The sequence below is a fragment of the Peromyscus leucopus genome, chromosome 19 (assembly GCF_004664715.2).
Source record: "Peromyscus leucopus breed LL Stock chromosome 19, UCI_PerLeu_2.1, whole genome shotgun sequence".
NCBI classification, from domain to species: Eukaryota; Metazoa; Chordata; class Mammalia; order Rodentia; family Cricetidae; genus Peromyscus; species Peromyscus leucopus.
In genome coordinates this window covers 55,756,111-55,775,060 of record NC_051079.1, presented here as the reverse complement: position 1 = coordinate 55,775,060, position 18,950 = coordinate 55,756,111, and the positions used below count along the sequence as shown (strand labels likewise).

General features: G+C 43.7%; 1 protein-coding gene across 6 annotated transcripts in view; it reads right to left on the bottom strand.

The window, feature by feature from the left end:
* Positions 1-18,950, bottom strand: part of Ldlrad4 (low density lipoprotein receptor class A domain containing 4) — a 250,223-nt gene that overhangs the window by 38,037 nt on the left and 193,236 nt on the right. For 2 of the 6 annotated variants that reach the window (XM_028864665.2, XM_028864666.2), the window contains exon 1: positions 5,320-5,526. The exons of 3 other annotated variants lie outside the window; for them this stretch is intronic. In XM_028864665.2, coding sequence (XP_028720498.1) covers positions 5,320-5,389 — 70 coding nt within the window. In that variant the 5' untranslated portion in view covers positions 5,390-5,526. Of the gene's footprint in view, positions 1-5,319; positions 5,527-6,035; positions 6,245-18,950 lie in introns of those variants that run through there. One more of the 6 variants, XM_028864667.2, reaches the window with a different exon arrangement.

The window sequence follows — 18,950 nt, the reverse complement described above, 5'->3', positions numbered from 1 at the left end:
CTCATCTACACCCTTTACGCTCATTATTCCTGGAGACTTACCCTTGTTCTAATATTTTTTAATTTCGTGGATGTGTGTCTGGCTATGTGCCTGTGAGGACAGGTGCCTGTGGCCATCAGATGGGTGTATCAGACACTCTGGCTCTAGAATTACAGGTAGCCGTGAGCTGTTCAACTTGAGCGCTGAGAACTGAACTTTGGTCCTCTACAAAAGCATGTGCTCTTAATGGCTGAGCCATCCCTCCAGCCCCATGCCACTTACAACCAGTTCAAGTGGACAGGCAAAGTTGTGCATCTGGCCAGACAAGATGACCAAACCAGGTACAAACCGGAGAGGACAAGGCAGGAAGGTGGCGAGTTGAGACCACACTCTTCTGCTAAGGTGAGGCCCCATATAAAACAAGCATTAAAAATATGTGCCTTATTTTTTATTAGTTACGGATTTTCATTTTTGTATTGTATCTCCCCAATTTTTTTATCTTTTCCTAGAGTTATAGTAAGTTATGCTTACCTTTCTCATAATTAATTTCTATTAGTCTATTTGTAGTTCTCTTATTAACTCCTTATATATTTATGAGAAATATTTACATATTATGGCTACAAGTTTTTGTTCCATGTGTTGCAAATATTTTCCCCTTGTCTCTCCTTTCTGTAAATTCTTCTGTGAGTTTCTCTACAGACGATATTTCCCATGGCATCAATGAGTCTCTCGTTTCTTTCTTTGTGGCTAAGCTAATATTCCAAAAACATTTTTTTCTTCTAAGAACTTTTACTTTGTTCCTACATGTTTAGATCTTTATTTGCATTGTATTTTACATTTTGGGTCCAAGACAGCACAGGGCATTCTGAATGAAGTGATCTAACGCATTACCTGAAACTCCAAGCAAGGGTGAGCAAGATCCCCATTGCATAAACAGCACATAGCATTACTCCCTTTAAAAGAGATTCCCCACCCTCCTCCTTTTCATGAGGACTGGTGCTTCTGACTCTCCATCCCAAGATCTCCTGGAAAGCGGCCATCTGTCCTCACTGGCACACCCTGCGCTCACTGAGCTCTCTGCAGCTGTACAACTGCCCTGAAGTTTCAAGCATAAGTACAGAGCCCTGGCTGGGACATTGAAGGCTCAAAGCTTCCCAGTAACATTAGGGGTTCACAGGTACCAGAGTATCAGGAAGCTGAGACACATGGGGCAGGGTGAGGTAACAGGTTTACTCAAGGGCTTTGACCAAGGAAATCGACCTTACAATAATACCCAGTGGCACCCTGGGGCAGCAGGAGACTGACTGAGAGCCTGAGTCACTAAGCCCAGGCATGAGAGACAGCTCTTTGAGCAGACAAGAATGAAACCCAGGGTGTCCGATCCCTAAGGCCAGAATCTTGACAAGTTGTAGCTAGCAGCAGGACATATTGGGATCCCTGTGTCTCTCCTTGAAGCCCCACCCTGTGGGCCTCCACATCAGGGCCTCTAGGTGTAGAACCCAGAGCAGAGAACCACAGCCTGCAGGGCTGCGGCAGGAGAGATACCTCAACCAAAGCCTGACTCTCTGAGTTTGATCCCTGGAGGAGAAAGGACCCCCCAAAGTTGTCTTCTGACACACTCCATGTGTGTGTGTCGTGGCACATACACGCTGGCTGAGACACCCACATCACACATGTGCCTGCACACAGAACACATCCATTTAAAATATTTTAAAGTCTACTTACTCTTTGAACTTGGGGTAACACAGTCAATGAGAACAGATCATTTTCTCATTTAAGTTACAAGAGATAGAAAAGCAACAATGGGAAAATATGAAGAATAAAAATATCCAGCTCTAGGGGATTCTCAAAGTAAAAAAACAAAAGCAAAAACAAAAAACATTAAACAGAGGGTGGTCCCCAGGGAGGAGCAGATCTCAGGGTCCTGCTCTGTGGAAGGCCCCTCCCTCTCCCACAAATCTGTCTGCTCATTTATTTTAATCAGGAGACTCTGCCCCAAATCTGCACGGCTTGTTTTCACATGGTGGGGGATGGAGAGTGTGTGATGGTACAGGGAGCCTGGGGGACACGTGGAGGGAAATGGTTTAGTTTTGCTTTTGAGGGGTAGGTTAGGAAAGGGATGTGAAGAAGAGAATGAATTTTGAAAGAAATATTAAGATGGGAATACTTTTTAAGCCCACAGGAATAGCAGCATTTTAGAAGGGTAATTGGATGCTTTGAGGTTCCCGAAATTTTCGTGTAACTCCCTATGGACTCTGAACACAGCCCACTGGTCAGGTTTCCTTGATTTCAACAGTTACAGATAGCAACAGAAGTAAGGCAAAAAGCAGCCACGCAAGGAAAGGATTCGAGGCTAAACCGAATTTCCGAGCTCCTGTGCCTTTGATGAGACAGAGATCCCAGGTGCAGTGGGTGAGTCATTGCCCTCCAAGCCCCAGAAATTTTATAATAAATGTAAAGCTTGCAGGAAGGGGTCACAGTGCCTCACTTTATTACTGTAAAACAGTGACAAGGGCCTCTCTATCGTCACAGAACCATCTCCAGGAAATTCCGAGCTGTATAGCGGGGAATTGTGGGAACAGAACCGTGTGGGGTACGCTGTCCATCCTTGGTCCAGACGAGGCCCCAAACCGAATCACACTGGAGGCGTGAACGTCTGGACTATTTTTAATGAGCTCTGGGGAGATGTGTTTGTACCACTCCTGGGTTCCTCACAGACCACTCACTTCTATTTGTGGGATGACTAGCACCGTCCTCCATCCAGCCTTCCCTCATCTGCAGAAGCTGAGGTTTCTACATGTTTAATGAGTTCTAAGTTCCAGATGTGTGATGTGTCCCCTTACTGAAGCCCTATAACGGAGGAGCAGAGCGTGGGCCCCACGGGCAGCCTTTCCTTTCACTGGCAAAGCGGACACTCTGGCCGCATGGGGAAAGCTGTCATGTAAAACACTTAGGTCATTGCCAGAACCAGCCACTGCTCACAGACTCATGAGTGATTCATCTCCCAGTCTTAACAACAGAAGTCCCTCTACCTCATCCCCCTTCGTGCCACAGTCTGGGACACAGAGACTGGAAGAACTGCCACAGAACCCCTCCCCTCCCCCCAGACAGCCCCCTCCCCAGGAAACCCTTCCTATTCCCTACCGCTGCTGAGGCAGAGAGGGTCGGTTTTGTTTGGCTTCTACACAATGAACTTGTGTCTGCATTTCCTTCCTGTCTCAGTCCTGCTCAGCAGAAACAGGTGTCGTGATAAGATGACAGCCGTGGGGGTGGGTGACTTTTTATTTATGGGTCTGTGACACTTTTAAGTTGCTGGATGTTCCTATAGTCTGGTAAATTCCTTCCAAAATCCCAGAGCCGAGCAGCAGCGGTAACAGGAAAGGTGCCCGGGAGGCAGGATTCGGAGTATACTTAGCCTGTAATTGCCTTGAGCTCGAGATCTATTAGTATAAAAATACTCTTGGAGATTTTAATGGTTGAATGAAAATTCACACTCATTAAACACCATAGTTGAGGGCGACATTCAGCCTCTGCTACAAAAAAAAAAAAATGACTTCACAGCTAAAAGTTCAGAAGGCAAAACAATAAGGGTTATAGCTTATGGTTGTATTAAATTTTTTAAAATTGCATTTCCCCTTGTGGTCAGTTGGTTACTCCAATTTATTTGTTAATGAGTAGAAAAACAAAATGGAGAAAGAAAAAAATAGAACTATAAAAGCTGAGATTTTTGCAACTCTATCTTCCTTTATAAATTCTTCTCTGGCTCCTTGAGAACAGGCTCCTGACACACTGCTTCCTCTACTCAGAGACTTCATTCCATACTGACACTCCTTTTTAACGTCTGTCTTCTGACCTTCTCTCCTAGACTGAGCCCTGAGTCAGGTCTTGAATATCCACGGTTTCCTGATATGAAATTGGTGTGTATTACATATTAGCTGATCAGGTCCTCCAAATTCTGTTTCCTAATGTGTTTGTACACTGTCTAGCAATGGAACCATATTCTGGCAAACACTCACCAACAACTTTAATAACGCTAACATTTTGTCAAAGGTTTTCATATTTAAAGGGAGTGCAAATTGTCACCAGAAAAGGCAGCTTGTGGTTGCTTCTATATTCCTATTACATTCCTATATTCGAATAAGGCAGTTTGCATAATAACAAGATTGGAAGCAGTATCTTATGATCCATAGGTGAAGGGGATAACGTGAAGGCACATCTCCCCAACTTCAGTCCCAAGCCAGCACTGGTAGGCAGTAGCAGTCAGCAAGACTGACAAGGGAATCCCCAGAGTACAGACTCTCCAATTCTCTCCAGCCCAGGTAACATCAAAGACGAAGCACCTGTCCAGTACGACTTTTCTCTACCTACTTCACAATCTAGAGTTTCCTGATCTCTTTAGAAAAATAAAATCAACCTAAACGTGTTCCAATCGAAGATGACTGACAGAATTGTCTTTAAAACAAAACAGAACAACAACAAAAACAAAACCAAAAACCAATGGAGGAGTAGCAGAATCCTTACAAACCTTTAAAAAGTCCATCCCCCGCCATGCTATGAATGTGAACTCAAAGTGTCTAAGATCATCATCCCCTCTGAGGAGACATTTCAAATCCACCCTCGCCTCACCTCCACGTTATTAAGAAGGTGTCAGAAGAAATAGAGCTGCACATGGAACTGTCCCAGTCCCAATCCCAAGAGGTGGCTTCAGAGTGCTTACTAGCTGGCAGTCTGTGTGCCTCTCACTTTCCCTAGCTCTGCATCTCTCCTGGAACCAATTTGTTTTCCAACATCTATTACTTTAATAACCTGAAAAACTAGTCAATGATCCAATCCCATTGAGAGAAATACTTTTTTTTTTTTCAAATGTTGTTTTCAACAACTCAGGGTTTTTAAAAAAAAAAAAAAGGAAAAAAACACTATCAGTTGAAGACTTTTTAGGGCATTTGAAGGGGGGGGACTATGTTTATACATAGAATCTCTGAGCGGAACAAGCTAATTGCAAATCAAAGAAGATAGAAAATGCTCCCTTAAGATCTCCACCTGAGAGAACTGACAGGCAAAAAATCCCTTTTTGTTTTCTTCAGACCTGTATCCCACCCAGGCTGGCCTCCAACTCACTCGACTTACTATGTAGCTGAGGAAAACCTTGAACTTCTGATCCTCCTGCCTCCACCTCTCAACACTGCCAGGTTTAAGAACAGACTTCCAGAGAAGGACTGAACTGCTCTGCTCAGACCAAACTCCAAGGGACAAAAAAAAAAAAAAAACAGAAGAAAAAATAAAAACCACAACAAGCCCCAAAGACCATGCATCCCCCGCAGCTGCCCTCTGCCAATGTACCTTTTTTAAAGAACAGGTCTTTAAATTGAACTTCCTTCAGTGTGCTGTTATCCAGCTGGTCGATGGACATAATCAAGTCCTTCGCAAGGGGGAATCCAACCGTGTGTGGCACACACAGACCACCCAGTTCAAACCATCCTTCAACTTCAGGCACTGTTCTCTCCGGGCAGCTGTGAGCTGTGGTGATAGCCGGTGTGGGAGAGAGAGAATGTGTGTGTGTGTGTGGGGGGGGGGTGTTCTTATGCCTCTTTCTACTCTATCAGCAGGGGCCCGGCCCAGGTGCGAGACTCAAACACTGTGGCTCCGACCACAGACTGTGACTACCAATTATCAACTGCCATCAACAGAAATCAGGAGGTCTGTGGCAGGAAGCTGGCAGTGTCATAGAGAGTAAGCCGGTCTCCAATCCCAAGAGCACTCAGTGTTGTTGACGACAACATATATCAATGGTTAGTCTGCATTTCTCTGGGGTTGGCCTCACACCCAGACAGTGCACATCCAGACATGTCACAACCCCGGCGTGTCACACACACAGGCAAGCAGAATGCAGCTAGACAGTGCATCTTATCCTATTACATTCAATAATCGTTTTTATAACGGGCAAACAGCAAATCAGACGCGGCAGAAAGAACGGCTCTGAAAAATCTCAACATAGTATTTTTCCTTTCCTCTTTGCTGGAAGCTTTCAGAGTTAAGGAAACAGAACATGTGCTTACCGTGATAACATGGCAAGCAGGAATGCCAGCTTTGTGTATCCAGCTGCCAGCACCCACCACATCCCTCCTTCTGGATGCCAGGCTACGGGCTAGCTTTCTCGATCCTCCTCCCTGACCGCTTACACCAGCTCTCCCAGCTCTGACAGCTGGCAACGCCTTGCCACACACAGCAAGACGTGCTCATATTCATATTCTCTCTTATCTCGCTCTCCTGACACAACAGCCCAAATACGGCACGGGGAGAATCCTTTAAAACCAGAACTCTCGACCTCACTATGCAGTTTTAGTTCAAACAGTTCTGAAATTACAGAAAAACAGCCCCAGGTGATACAAAGGGACCATTCAAACGGAAAGGCAGAGACCTCTCTCAGGAGGACACGTCCCCGGTTCCTTTTGTACAAGCAGCCCTTCTCTCTGGAGGTCTAGACAGTGTTTCTCAAATGTTCATAAAACCTCTCTATGCATTCTGATGGCCCGAGGCTGTGTGGAGAGGCTTCGTGGAAGGCTGCATGTCTGTTACAGTTTTCAGAAAAAAAAAAAAAAAAAAAATCACCTGGCAGCCACAGTGGGAAGGGCAGAGTGCCAGGGTCACACTGCAAATAACCCCGACCACAAGCACTGCGCTCTGCCGAGAATAGCTTTTGTTTTTCCTCATTTAGGGTAAATAGGAATGACATGTGGGCCACGACAACAGTGTTGGCTGTAGGAAGAGTTGTCAAAGCAAAACTAAACTGTTGGTTACCACCAGAGTCAGAAATAAGGGCAGTCCACGTCAGCAGTCAGTCCCCACTGAGAGCCCAGGAATGTCACCTGGGACATGAGAGCAGGGTCCAGGCACTGAGGACATCACTGTCTCCATTTCTAATTACTGAAAGCAGAAAAGGAACGAGAGAACCACTAAGATTTTTAGGAAGTTTGACATAGCTCGAAGAAGCACAAGTTCCGCACAAAAAATTTACATTTGATCATAATGGTCAAATCAGGGCAACGTGACTGTTCTTCAGTCATTTCTAAATTAAAAATGTGTATCTCCCCCTCCCCTTGGTGATACTTGTCTTGACTTTTTCCAGGGTTAGACTGCTGAGTGAATATGGGGCGGGTTTTCAAGAAGATTTCCAGAGTCTCCAGCTCACAGAATGCTCTAGAAGAACCCTCTTCGAGAAGAATTAGCTTCTGCTTCAAGTCAGCTTCCCTGGCCTTCAGCTATCAATTGTTCCGGGAGCCTGGGGATCCTAGTAGACCAGGGACAGCAGCTTCCTGTCAAAGGTGGCTAACCTGATGACGCCCTGTGACACCACTCTCCACAGGAGAGAATAAGATTGTCCTCTAAGTCTCTTGTAATATTGACGATTTGGCCAGTTTCATGGGCTCTGACACCCCCTCCTGTTCGTTGCTACTGGACACATTTACATCTTGAAATAGTCATGAATAACCAACTTTGAAGTTTACATTTTTTAGAATGTTAGAGATACCTCATGTACCTAAAAATCTGCTGGGCATAGGGGCACACGGCAGGTGGATCTCTGAGTTTGAGGCCACCCTGGTCTACATAGCAAGCTCCAGGCTAGCCAGGGCTACACAGCAAGACCCTGTCTCAAACAAAACAAAAATAAACTGAAGAAGAATCAACATAGTTGATCTTTTCATGGCCACACATTTATGTTGGTTAATCGGCTTCTTGTCACTGGGCATTTTGGTCATGGAAACCATTTGAATTAAGCTCGGCTCGTTCTGTTTAAAAATGAAGTTCAAAGCTAAGTAGTGGTGGCGCACACCTTTAATCCCAGCAATCGGGAGGCAGAGGCAGGTGAACCTCTGAGTTCAAGACCAGCCTGGTCTGCAGAGCAAGTTCCAGGACAGACAGGGATATATAGAGAAACCCTGTCTCAAAAAAAATGTTAAAAACTTTTGACCTTATAGATGAAAGTTTATTTTAAGCTTGCTAACACACACACACACACACACACACACACACACACACACACACACACACACACACTGCTACCTTGTATTCCCACGGGATAGTCACTATAGACCACAGGGCAGCGTGTCTATGGAAACAGGCTGTGTCCCCAGGGTGCATAGCACACAGCCTAGTTCATGTTGCCCAGACCCCCACACCCAGCATTTGCTGAGGGGCTACCTGGGTTGGTTCCACAGGTAAGGCCCTTGTCTGCTGTTCTTACTGCCTTAAACACATCTAAGGAGGTTGCTCCTGGAAGAGAGTTCAGAAGCCAAATCATACAAACCATCACGCAGGGCTTTAGCCCAGGATAAACATCTCATTCTGGCTATAATATGTAAACACTAGCCTTTTTTTAAAAAAAAGATTTGCTTTTTAATTTTAATTACTTATTTTATTTTTGAGATGATGATAATATGATTACATCATTTCTCCCTTCTCTTTCCTCCCTCCAAACCTTCCCATCTACCCTTCCTCACTTTCTTTCAAAATCATGCCCTCTTTTTTCATGTTACATACTTATAAGCATAGGTATATACATATTTATTCCCAAATACATAAATACAACTTGCTCAGTCCATATAACGCTGCTTGTATGTATGATTTCAGGCCGACCATTTGGATAACTAGCTGGTGTGCTCTTCCCTGGGGAGGAGTGTTCTTCCTCTCCCAGCATTCCATAGCTGCCTGGGGGCCTTTGTGTAGGGGCAAGGCCTCCTGACCTTTCCCCTATCCACTTGACAGGTCTGTTGGTACTGCCCTCATTCAGCTCAGGTTGGTGAGACTGTATGGGTGCTGTTTAACTGAGAAGTGCCAATGTTTCTTTTCCCTTAATTCAGAGCAAATGGCAGTACACAAAGTTGAGGGGCACGGGAAAGACTAGTGTGCCGGGCAAAAAAGGACGAAAGTGTGGGAGTGCAAAAAACAATTGGAATCACATGCCCTGCTGCTGGGTCTTGAAGTGGTACTGTGGATATCGCTCTGTATAAATAAAATGCTGATTGGCCAGTAGCCAGGCAGGAAGTATAGGCGGGACAAGCAGAGAAGAGAATTCTGGGAAGTGGAAGGCTGAGGCAGAGAGACACTGCCAGCCGCCGCCATGAGAAGATGTTAAGATACCGGTAAGCCACGAGCCACGTGGCAACTTATAGATTAATAGAAATGGGTTGATTTAAGATATAAGAACAGTTAGCAAGAAACCTAACACGACCATACAGTTTATAAGTAATGTAAGTCTCTATGTGTTTACTTGGTTGGGTCTGAGCAGCTGCGGGACTGGCAGGTGAGAGAGATTTGTCCTGACTGTGGGCCAGGGCAGAACCAGGAAAACGCTAGCTACAAAGTGGCATCTCTAAAATAAGTGCTCTGGAAGGCTTTACAAACAAATGTCAGTTTTCTAATACACTTAGAGAGAAGTCTCAAAGATCTATGAGCCTTCCCTAGGTACAGCAGAGGCCTGGAACATGATGCCAGGTGGAGTCACCTCACACTGGCATTACAAAAAGGCTTTTTGGTAGCAATCCATGTAGACATGGCAAGGCAGCACTAGCCACACCACCAGAACTTCCTCTAGAAAAGTCTTCAGTGAATTAATTCAGCTGTCAAACATTTGCAAAGCATTTGCAGCCCTCAGGAGGAGGCCCTGACTATAATCCTGCAGATATTAAGTATTAATTATTATATTAATTATTACATGGCTGAGGCACTGAACTTGTCTCAGGTTCCAGCTATAGGTCACTGTGTCTTAAAGAACTGACCCTCTTCAGAGGACTGGCTTTCAGCTGTGATCTGTATAAGACAAACTAAGGGAACTGGAAGCCTGGGGGGGGCGGGGGGAGTCCCCTGATGGCCAAAAGAGGCAGCGTGTTAGTAGTCAAAGCACTACAACCGAACTGTTCAGTGCTGGACCAGGGCAGGAAAGGGTACTCTGCCATGCAGGAAGATTGGTTTATAAAATCCCCTTTTGCAAGCAGCCTGGCCCAACTTCAGATTTTTCCACCATGGGCTCCTTTACCACAGCTGCCCTCTCCTTCTACTCCAAACAGAAATGCTCACAGTTAAAGATCATTTGAAGAGATACAAACACCCTTTCACACCTATGCAAAGGAAAGCCAGCATTTATAAAAATCTGTAACACTTTACTGCCGCATTCTAGAAAGTTCTAGAGTAATTTTTATCTTTACACCAACCCTGAAAAGCATGTTTTCTTTTTCCCAGTTGGTTGATGAGGGATCCAAGACTCAGAGGGTGTGACTACTTAGTCCAAAATTAAATGGCTGGTGGAGGTGGGTAGGAGATGGACTGTGGATTTGGAACCTCGCATTGACCCATCGTTTTGCTTGGTGAGCAGCAAACCAAATATTGTCCACCCACAAATGGACAACTTTCCGAAGCTAACTGAAGAGTACCAGCAGATTGATGAGCATTTGCTTTGATTTTTTTTCGGCCTGATTGCCCATTTTGGACATTAAGGAATATATCAACTCACAAATCCATTTCCATGAGGCTCTTAGGACCATTTTGTGTTTCAAACGCTTGCAGTCCCATTAAGAATCAATGACTCTGTCCATCATCCATTCCTATTCTTTGGGTTTTGTTGTTTTTTTTTTTAACTATGCTGTAAAATTTTGCTCTGAGATAGGTTTTTCCACAGAAAAGTTATGCCTTGGAATTCGGTCTTTACAAACTGAAACAATGCAAGAGTTTGTTATGCTCAAAAGTTCAGAATAAAGCCTTTAAGGGGATATAAATACTATGTCCCTAAAGACTCAAAACACAGCAATAGTTTGATATTTGTGAGTATTAGCCTGTAGCATGGAAAAATTTACTAATGTATCCTTAGTGCTCAAAAAAAAAAAAAAAGCAATACAGAGATGTCTTTATATAGAAATCTGGAGACTGAATCTATGTCTGACTAGCTCTATGTTGGTACAAATGGTGATAAATGCAAATGTGTGTGACTATGAAGCCAGCGGGCCAACAAGACAGACTAGAAGATTGTTAAGTAGTCAACATTAAATAGCTTTAAGAAGCTGGGTGGTGGTGGTACGCACCTTTAATCCCAGCACTCTGGAGGCAGAGCCAGACGGATCTCTGTGAGTTCAAGGCCAGCCTGGTCTACAGAGCCTGAGATCCAGGGCAGGCACCAAAACTACACAGAGAAACCCTGTCTCAAAAAACAAAAAACAAAACAAAAAAGAAAGAAAATAGCTTTAAGATACCACTTTAATTCTAGCACTTGGGAGGCAGAGGCAGGTGGATCTCTGTGAGTTCAAGGCCAGCCTGGTCTACAAAGCGAGTTCCAGGAAAGGTGCAAAGCTACACAGAGAAACCCTGTCTCGAAAAAACCAAAAAAAAAAGATACCTCTTAATATGAAGTGAACTCCATGTAATAACAGATTACAGATTCTAAAGTTTACCTTATGTATCATCTGTGCAACCACAGCATTATTTTTCTCCTAAGGGAAAAAAATTATTCTATGTTTATGGTTGTCCAGATTTGTATAACACCCAAGCCATCCCCAAGTAAGTGGGATATACACCCTTGAAAACTGCAATTACTTCTCCAAATCCCAGTGGAAAACAGAGACAGTAAAAACTTAAGAATGGCTAAATTCAGGTGTCACTACAATGTAAGTGCTTGCCTAACCTTGGGAGCTTGAGCTGGGTCCGTTTTTCTCCTCTGTAAAATAAGACTGAGAATACTTCCCGCAAATGGTGCTTGGGAGACTGAAATGCATTCACTAATCGGGGTGTGGCCAAGAATCAATAGCATCTCTTAAAACCCATCCGAAATCTAGAATCTCAGCCTGCATTTTGACAAGGTCTTAGGCTGGGGTCCAAGAGATGGCCCAGGGGGTAGAGGTGCTTACATGCAGGCCTGACAACCTGAGTTAACTCCTGGATCCTACACAGTGGCATGTATGGAGAGTTTTCCTCTGACTTCTGCACTTACACATGCATGGAGGGACACACACACACACACAGAGTTTAAACAACTAAATTTTTTTTAAGAAAACGACTCTAATCACAGGTTGAGTCATTTGTACACATCTGTCTGTTCCCTCAGGTGGGAAATTGTGCACAGAGAGGAAATGAGAACACAATCCCAGTATCTCATCTTTTTGTTTGTTTTGTTTTTTGTTTTTTCGAGACAGGGTTTCTCTGTGTAGCTTTGGAGCCTGTCCTGGAACTCACTCTGTAGCCCAGGCTGGCCTCTAACTCACAGAGATCCGCCCACCTCTGCCTCCTGAGTGCTGGGATTAAAGGCAGGCGCCACCGCTGCCACTGGGCCAGTCTCTCATTTTTTATGCTGACTGTTCCACGATGATTTTAAAGAACGGCAGCCAGTGTGCAAATGTTTGTGCGCACATGGGTGTAAACAACAAGGCTGCCTTCCTGGGCTAAGGGTAGGTGCTGGCTGCTCTCCCACCAGCTGATGCTGTTTGGGGATAACCAGCATGGGTGGACAGTGTTACAGGGTCAATGAGAACTGCAAATGAAGAATCTCACATTGAAACGTGATATCTTTATTTTTCCTTTTAATACACAGATTTAGAAAAAATTTTATCATCTATGGTGTGTGTGTGTGTGTGTGTGTGTGTGTGTGTGTGTGTGTGTTATGTGCACATGTACCCATGGGGGCCCAAAGGGGTACTAGATCCCCTGGGAATGGAGTTATAGATGGCTTTGAGTTACCAGACAAGAGTGCTGGGAACTGGACTGGATTGAACTGTGGTCCTCTGGAGGAGTAGCACTTGCTCTTAACTGTTGAGCCATCTCTTCAGACCTCTGTGGTTTTTCTTCTTCTCCTCCTCCTCCTTCTTCTTTATTAATAACAGTTTGTATTTGTTACTGGAATTTTTCATACATTTATACCTTGTATTTTGATAATATCCAGCCACCATTACCTCCTTCTAATGCCCCTGGGCCAGTCCATCCCATCGTACTCATCCCTCTGAGTCCAATTAGTGCTGCCCATATGCACATGGGCTTGGGACCATTAGGGCCATTCACTGGAGCATGGACAACCTACCAGTAGCCACACCCCGAACGGAGAGTGACTTTTCCTTCCACAAACAACTATCAACTGCCAATATGTTCACCACCGAGAGTGGGGTCACAAGGCTCCTCCCTCATTCGTGCTGGAATTTTGTCTGGCTTGGTCTTGTAACCACAGGCACTGTGAGTCAATATGTGCAACAGACATGCCATGCAGAAGCACAAAGGAGGGGCATGTAGCCCAAATAACATCAGTCACGGCTAACACCCAGACAGTACTTAGAAAGGGCCAGCCAACATCTCAGAACTACTTGAGCTCATGTAACTAGCCCATTTAATTCTTATAAGTACTACTGAATGAATACCAGATATAGTAATCTTAAATATGAACAAACTAAGTCACAGAAAGGTGAAGCAGCTTGGCTGAAGTCACACAGCTTGTGAGTGGCCATGACTCTGGCCCTACCATCTGTTACTAAACACTGGATCAGATAATTATAAATATGGAGGGTCCCAGTAGGACCCCTGAGCCAAACCCAGTTTCTAGAAGGGCTTTGATCTAGAAGTATCTTTTAAAAGGACCACAGAATGAATTATTTCTCTAGGACAAGGGCTCTTGGAAAGGGCAGGGGTCATCAACTCCACTATTTAGAAAAATAGTTATTTTAGTTCCTTTTCTGTTGTGATGGAAGACCCTGACCAATAGGAACTCAGGGGAGGAAGGTTTGATTTTGGCTTCTGGTTCCGGCGCAGATCCAGTCCATTGTGGCGGGGAAGGTATGGCTGCAGGGGCATGAGGCTGGCCTGGCAGTCAGGGGCCAAGGGATCCTATTTCAGCCCCCACAAAGGAAGCAGAGGAGAAAACAGAAGTGTGGCCAGGCTATGAAGCCTCAAAGCCCGCCTCCAGTGATGTACTTCCCCTAGTAAGGCACTATCTCTTAAAGGTTCCAAAACCTTCCCAAGTTGTGCCACCAGCCAGGGATCCAGTGTTCAAACCCTGGAGCCTACTGGGGATATTTCATATTCCAACCACAACAATGGTCTTCATCTTTCACAGAAGATGCTCTTGATAGTAAATAAATTAATAAATAAAAATAAGTTAAAATATTAAGAATCAATTTCCAGAATAAAATCTCCCTCTTTCTTTGGCATCATTCATAACTTACTATATCTGCGACCCATCCCTCCCTTTCTTTCTGACTCTAAGTTTGGGCTCACTGGAACCTCTTCCAACACCAAAAATAACAACGTACCTAAGCGACCGTTTAAGTCCACCCATTTAGTGAAGTGGGAAGTACTGAAACCAAAGATAATTTTTAAACCGCTATGATGTCAGACGTCTTTGTCTAATATTTCTCCATGGCTGATGGATCAGCATGTAAAAACAGGAAAAGTCTGGGTGTAAACACTACTCCCCTTCATGGCCTCATGATGACATCCAGTCATAAAAAGTAAACACAAGCCAAGCTGTCTGGCAGAGCAGGCACTCATGCGTATTGGAGACCTATGTGTGTCTCTTATGTGGCAAAGGGCGGGGTATGGTCTTGTGTTAGTTACAAGTGACCTTAAGGTGCTATTCTCAACCACACTCACATTAAGAAATAAATGACATGCTGCCAAGCAGAGCAGCAATAATAAAAATGTTCAGAATTTTCATAAGGGGGTTTCTCCCAGAAATACACCTAATCTTGGTTGACAAATAAAATAAGACTCTTTAAAAACAACAACAACAACAACAAAATTTAGAAGGGCAAACATGGAAATGCTTTGACAATTTTTTTTTTCTATAATATACTTCATAGAGAAACTTCCTAATTAGTTTCTCCATGACTGTTCTTAGAGACAGAAATCCTGGTCACAGGTGGCTGTGGAGGGGTAGTTCAGTCACACATACTTTTCTTGGCGATTCTTACTCAAACAGATAAAAAAGCAAACGGTGAACCTTTCAGATTCCGGATAAATGACTTACAAGTCAGAGTTACAGCTTCTCCTTGTGGCTGTTCTGCTGGCCACACTGAGGAAATCAGGTTTTAGGGCCTTGTTTACTACCAGTGATAGTCAAGCTTTGGGACTGCTCACATGTCCTCTCATTTAAATGCTGGAACAAAATCAGTGTTCTAAACACTTGGGTCCCTCAGATCACACCCTCCAGATGTTTTAAATGTCCAGATGTCAGAATGACCCAACACAGAATTCTTTAATGGAATGTAACTCGTTTTAAAAATATTTATTCTCTAAATAAACATATCCATTGATAGACCACTTCTCTGCCTCTTAGAAATCAGGCCACGGTCCCTGCAGTCTGCGGACTAGGACAAGGAACTGACAGACAGGTGCCTGCTTTGACTCAGGTCTCCTTGAGGAAAAGCAAGCCCAGTCCCCTGCCCCTACCCAGAACTAAGGTAGTTCGGAACTACGGTCCCCACCTAGTGCCTGCTTCCATGATCAGACTCCTGGCATATAAGCTAGGCCGCCTGACATGAAGCTTGTTCATTCCCTCCTGAAAACCTAAGAGTCAGAAACCCCCTCTGTTGTCTACATCAGAAAGGATGCCCCCTCCCCCATCAAAACTCCATTACCGCTATCTACGATACGATATAGATCTGTCCCAATGTTCTAGAAACTGAGTCTATCTCTCCCGGTGAAGCTCCTCTTTGGACGTGAAGGCCTGTTCTCCCCTTTCAGGGCCCCACCACCTGACAAAGGCCTTCTGGGTGCTTGCAGTGTGTCAGGCCCTTCTATGAACCTGCAGTTTGGGCTTGTTTTTTAAGTTTTTTACAACATCCATGGAGTCAGAGCCTTGGTATGCTAAAGTTTTCAAAGAAAGCCATTTCTTTGGGTAAGTACATTGTTAAAAATTATATTTCAGTGCAACCTCTAATATTATTTATAAAATACTAAAAATTTATTTTGCCAATTTAGAGATATTTACTTCAACTTTGTAAGGAAAATATAATTTGTCCAAATATATTATACAGTGTTGAAAACTGAACATAAAAAATCGGCAAATTCACTTACAGAAGAAAAGCCTGAAGAGCTCCATGGACCTACTCCCCAGGAAAACAAGGACACTTGGTAAAAATTTTAAGAAAGAAACCTTTTAAAGTCTCTGAAATTTGTCTAAGTGATTCAGCAGATTAATAAATACTCACTAAATAAATAAATCTACTACATTTTCACAAGGCTGGTGGGACCCCATGGCACACGAGCCGTGCCTGTTCCCAATGGCAGCAGGATCGAGTCACTCCCGATGACTATGGACACAAACCGGTCCTGCACTGCCCTCACGCCCCCAGGTTGTTGAGGTTGATACCTCCATGTGAGGCCAGGCATCAGCTGGCCTTTGACACAGAGGTTAAGTAGCCAGTGAGTTGTCAAGAGTCCTTCCTCTGTGCCCTCTTCTTCCTCTTCCCACTCTTAGGAAGGTCTTCACCAAGCAGAGCAGGCTGAGAACACCAGAGCCCCAAGTGCGCCCATCTGGCGGAAGTCCCATGTTAGGAAGAACAAACTCAAACAACAGAAGCTACTGTCTCTGGCTGGTCTCTACCTCCTGAAGCAGGGCCAGGGTGGGGGGTCTACTCTTAGAGGAGCGATCCAATATTCCTGTCGCACCTCTGGAGCAGTGTGACTGGAAAGATCTAGTCTGGAGTGTAGTCAGACCACATGAGAGAGGGCTGCATGGCCTCTCTAAGAAACAATTATTTAGAAGAGACTAAGGAGAAACTCAAGCATGAAGAGGATTTAAAAAATAGAAACTTCAGTAGTAAGTGAAGTGACTGAGAAGAAGAACCGTAGCTGGCATGAGCTGCCCTGTACCTAGCAGATTTTACCCAGAATGAAAACAAGAATTAAGGAAAGTTCTTCAGAAGTCAGACCACACCTCAAAGGCTATCACAAAATTGCCTCTGCAAAAGGGGCTTGAATTTAACTGGAGCAGACTGGACAATTTATGGGCACGCAGACTGAAAAACAAAGCCATCAGCTAACAATTAGTGGGAAATTATCAGTTGAGAATAATACCAACCAAGGCAGACAGTGTAATAGGAAAATGGGGTAAAGAAATATGGAAGACGACAGTCTTGCTAAAACTGCTGTGGTCTCTTGTGACTGTCTTGCCCAAGACTATGCCCTCTGGAGAGGAACATGAGAGGTGTTAGACCACAAGGTAGAGTTGAATAAAGCAGCCCAGCCAAGTCATTAAGTAAACAAGACAACAACAGGTTCAGGGCTGGAGGTTGGAGTTGACAGTTAATAGAGTCTATCATCAAAAAATGTCCATAGCTAGTTCTCAACAAAATAAGTGAAACAACACTTGGCAGAGAGGCACATGCCAATAATCACAGCATTTGGAAGGCTGAGGGAAGAGGCTCATGAGTTCGAAACTAGCCAGAACTTCATGTCTCAGAAACAGGATGGGAGGCAGAGGCAAAGAAAGAGAGAAGCAAGTACGACCTATAAACAAGAAATAAAGCAGACAATGGAAACAATTGATGCTTTCTAAATGCGGGGCTTGAACAGAAAGACTTGATAGTACCCATCATCATTATGCTCAAAGAACTAAAGGAAATGATAATTACAGCGACGAAACATGATGGTATAACATACATTATATTGATCAATTATCATGTGCTGTTTCAGCTTATGGAAAGTGAACTCTGGACGTGAGGAAGTTCTCTCTTTTCCCTTCTAAAACTCCAAGTCCAGGGTCAGGCTGGTCCCCTGGCTCTGTGAAACGGGAGAGGGAAAACAGCCAACAGATTGAGAGAAAAAGCACTGTGTCGTGGAGAACTATTACTAGGTAAGTCACTTCTAACAGAGGCTGTGGATTTTAAAAATGAAGATTTTTAAGAAACAGAGATGGGGTGGGTATAAGAGATCAGATAGTTGCACATTTAAAAGGCAAGGAAGGGAAAGGCAGAAAACTGAAAAATGAAACATAATGCATCACTTTGATGATATATTTGAAAATATATTCCTTACTGAAGCCCACCCACATATTTATTTTTAATATTTACTAAAAGAGAGGATAAAACTCAGTTACAGACACTGAAATTAATAGATTCATTTCTGCCTCTAAAATTATTTTACTTATGAAATCCTTGTGTAAAATATACTACTCTAACTGATTCATTCAAAGCAAAGAAGTTCAAAATTAAATTGTTCAGAAAGAAGAGAAGGAAGTTCTTTCTAGGGATGAGAGAAGCCAGGGCACTTTCTCCCACACAAAAGGCTACCACTCTAGTGTAAATGTTTGGGATTTTATCTCAAGCAGGACTGACTCTGTCTTTCTTTAGTATCTATCTGTCTGCTGCCTATCTATCTATCTATCTATCTATCTATCTATCTATCTATCTATCATCTATCTATGTATCTGTTATTTATGTTTATCTATCATTTATATATGTATCTGTTATTTATGTTTTCATCTATCTATCTATCTATCTATTTATTATGTATCTTTTTATTTTATTTTTTTATTATCTTTATTTATTCTATCTATCTATCTATCTATCTATCTATCTATCTATCTATCTATCAGTTTAGCTCACCTGGGCATTGGTCCCACCAGTAGCTCAAAGAGCCATAGATCTAGCTGAGAAGTTACATGCAAAGCCTACCATCAAACAACTTCTGAAGAGGTGACAGGGGTCTTTAAGAAAAAGATGTAACTGGAACTATTGAACCCTCAGAACCTGCAGCCATATCACCCCCTGAAACCAGACACAGGCCTGGGGATTAGCAGGTCCTTGGCTCACTGACCCATGGGCGGGCTGAAGGTATATGTGCCTCTTTCTGGAAAGGATACCACACAGGTGACTCTCAGTAAAGGCCAGCACATGGCTTCAATATAGCAAAGTTCCTAACACTGGTACAAGTTCAGTGAGCATTTGCAAAGCAAGAGAAAGACCGACTAATACCCAACAGAATTCTAGAACATGATGCCATGGTTA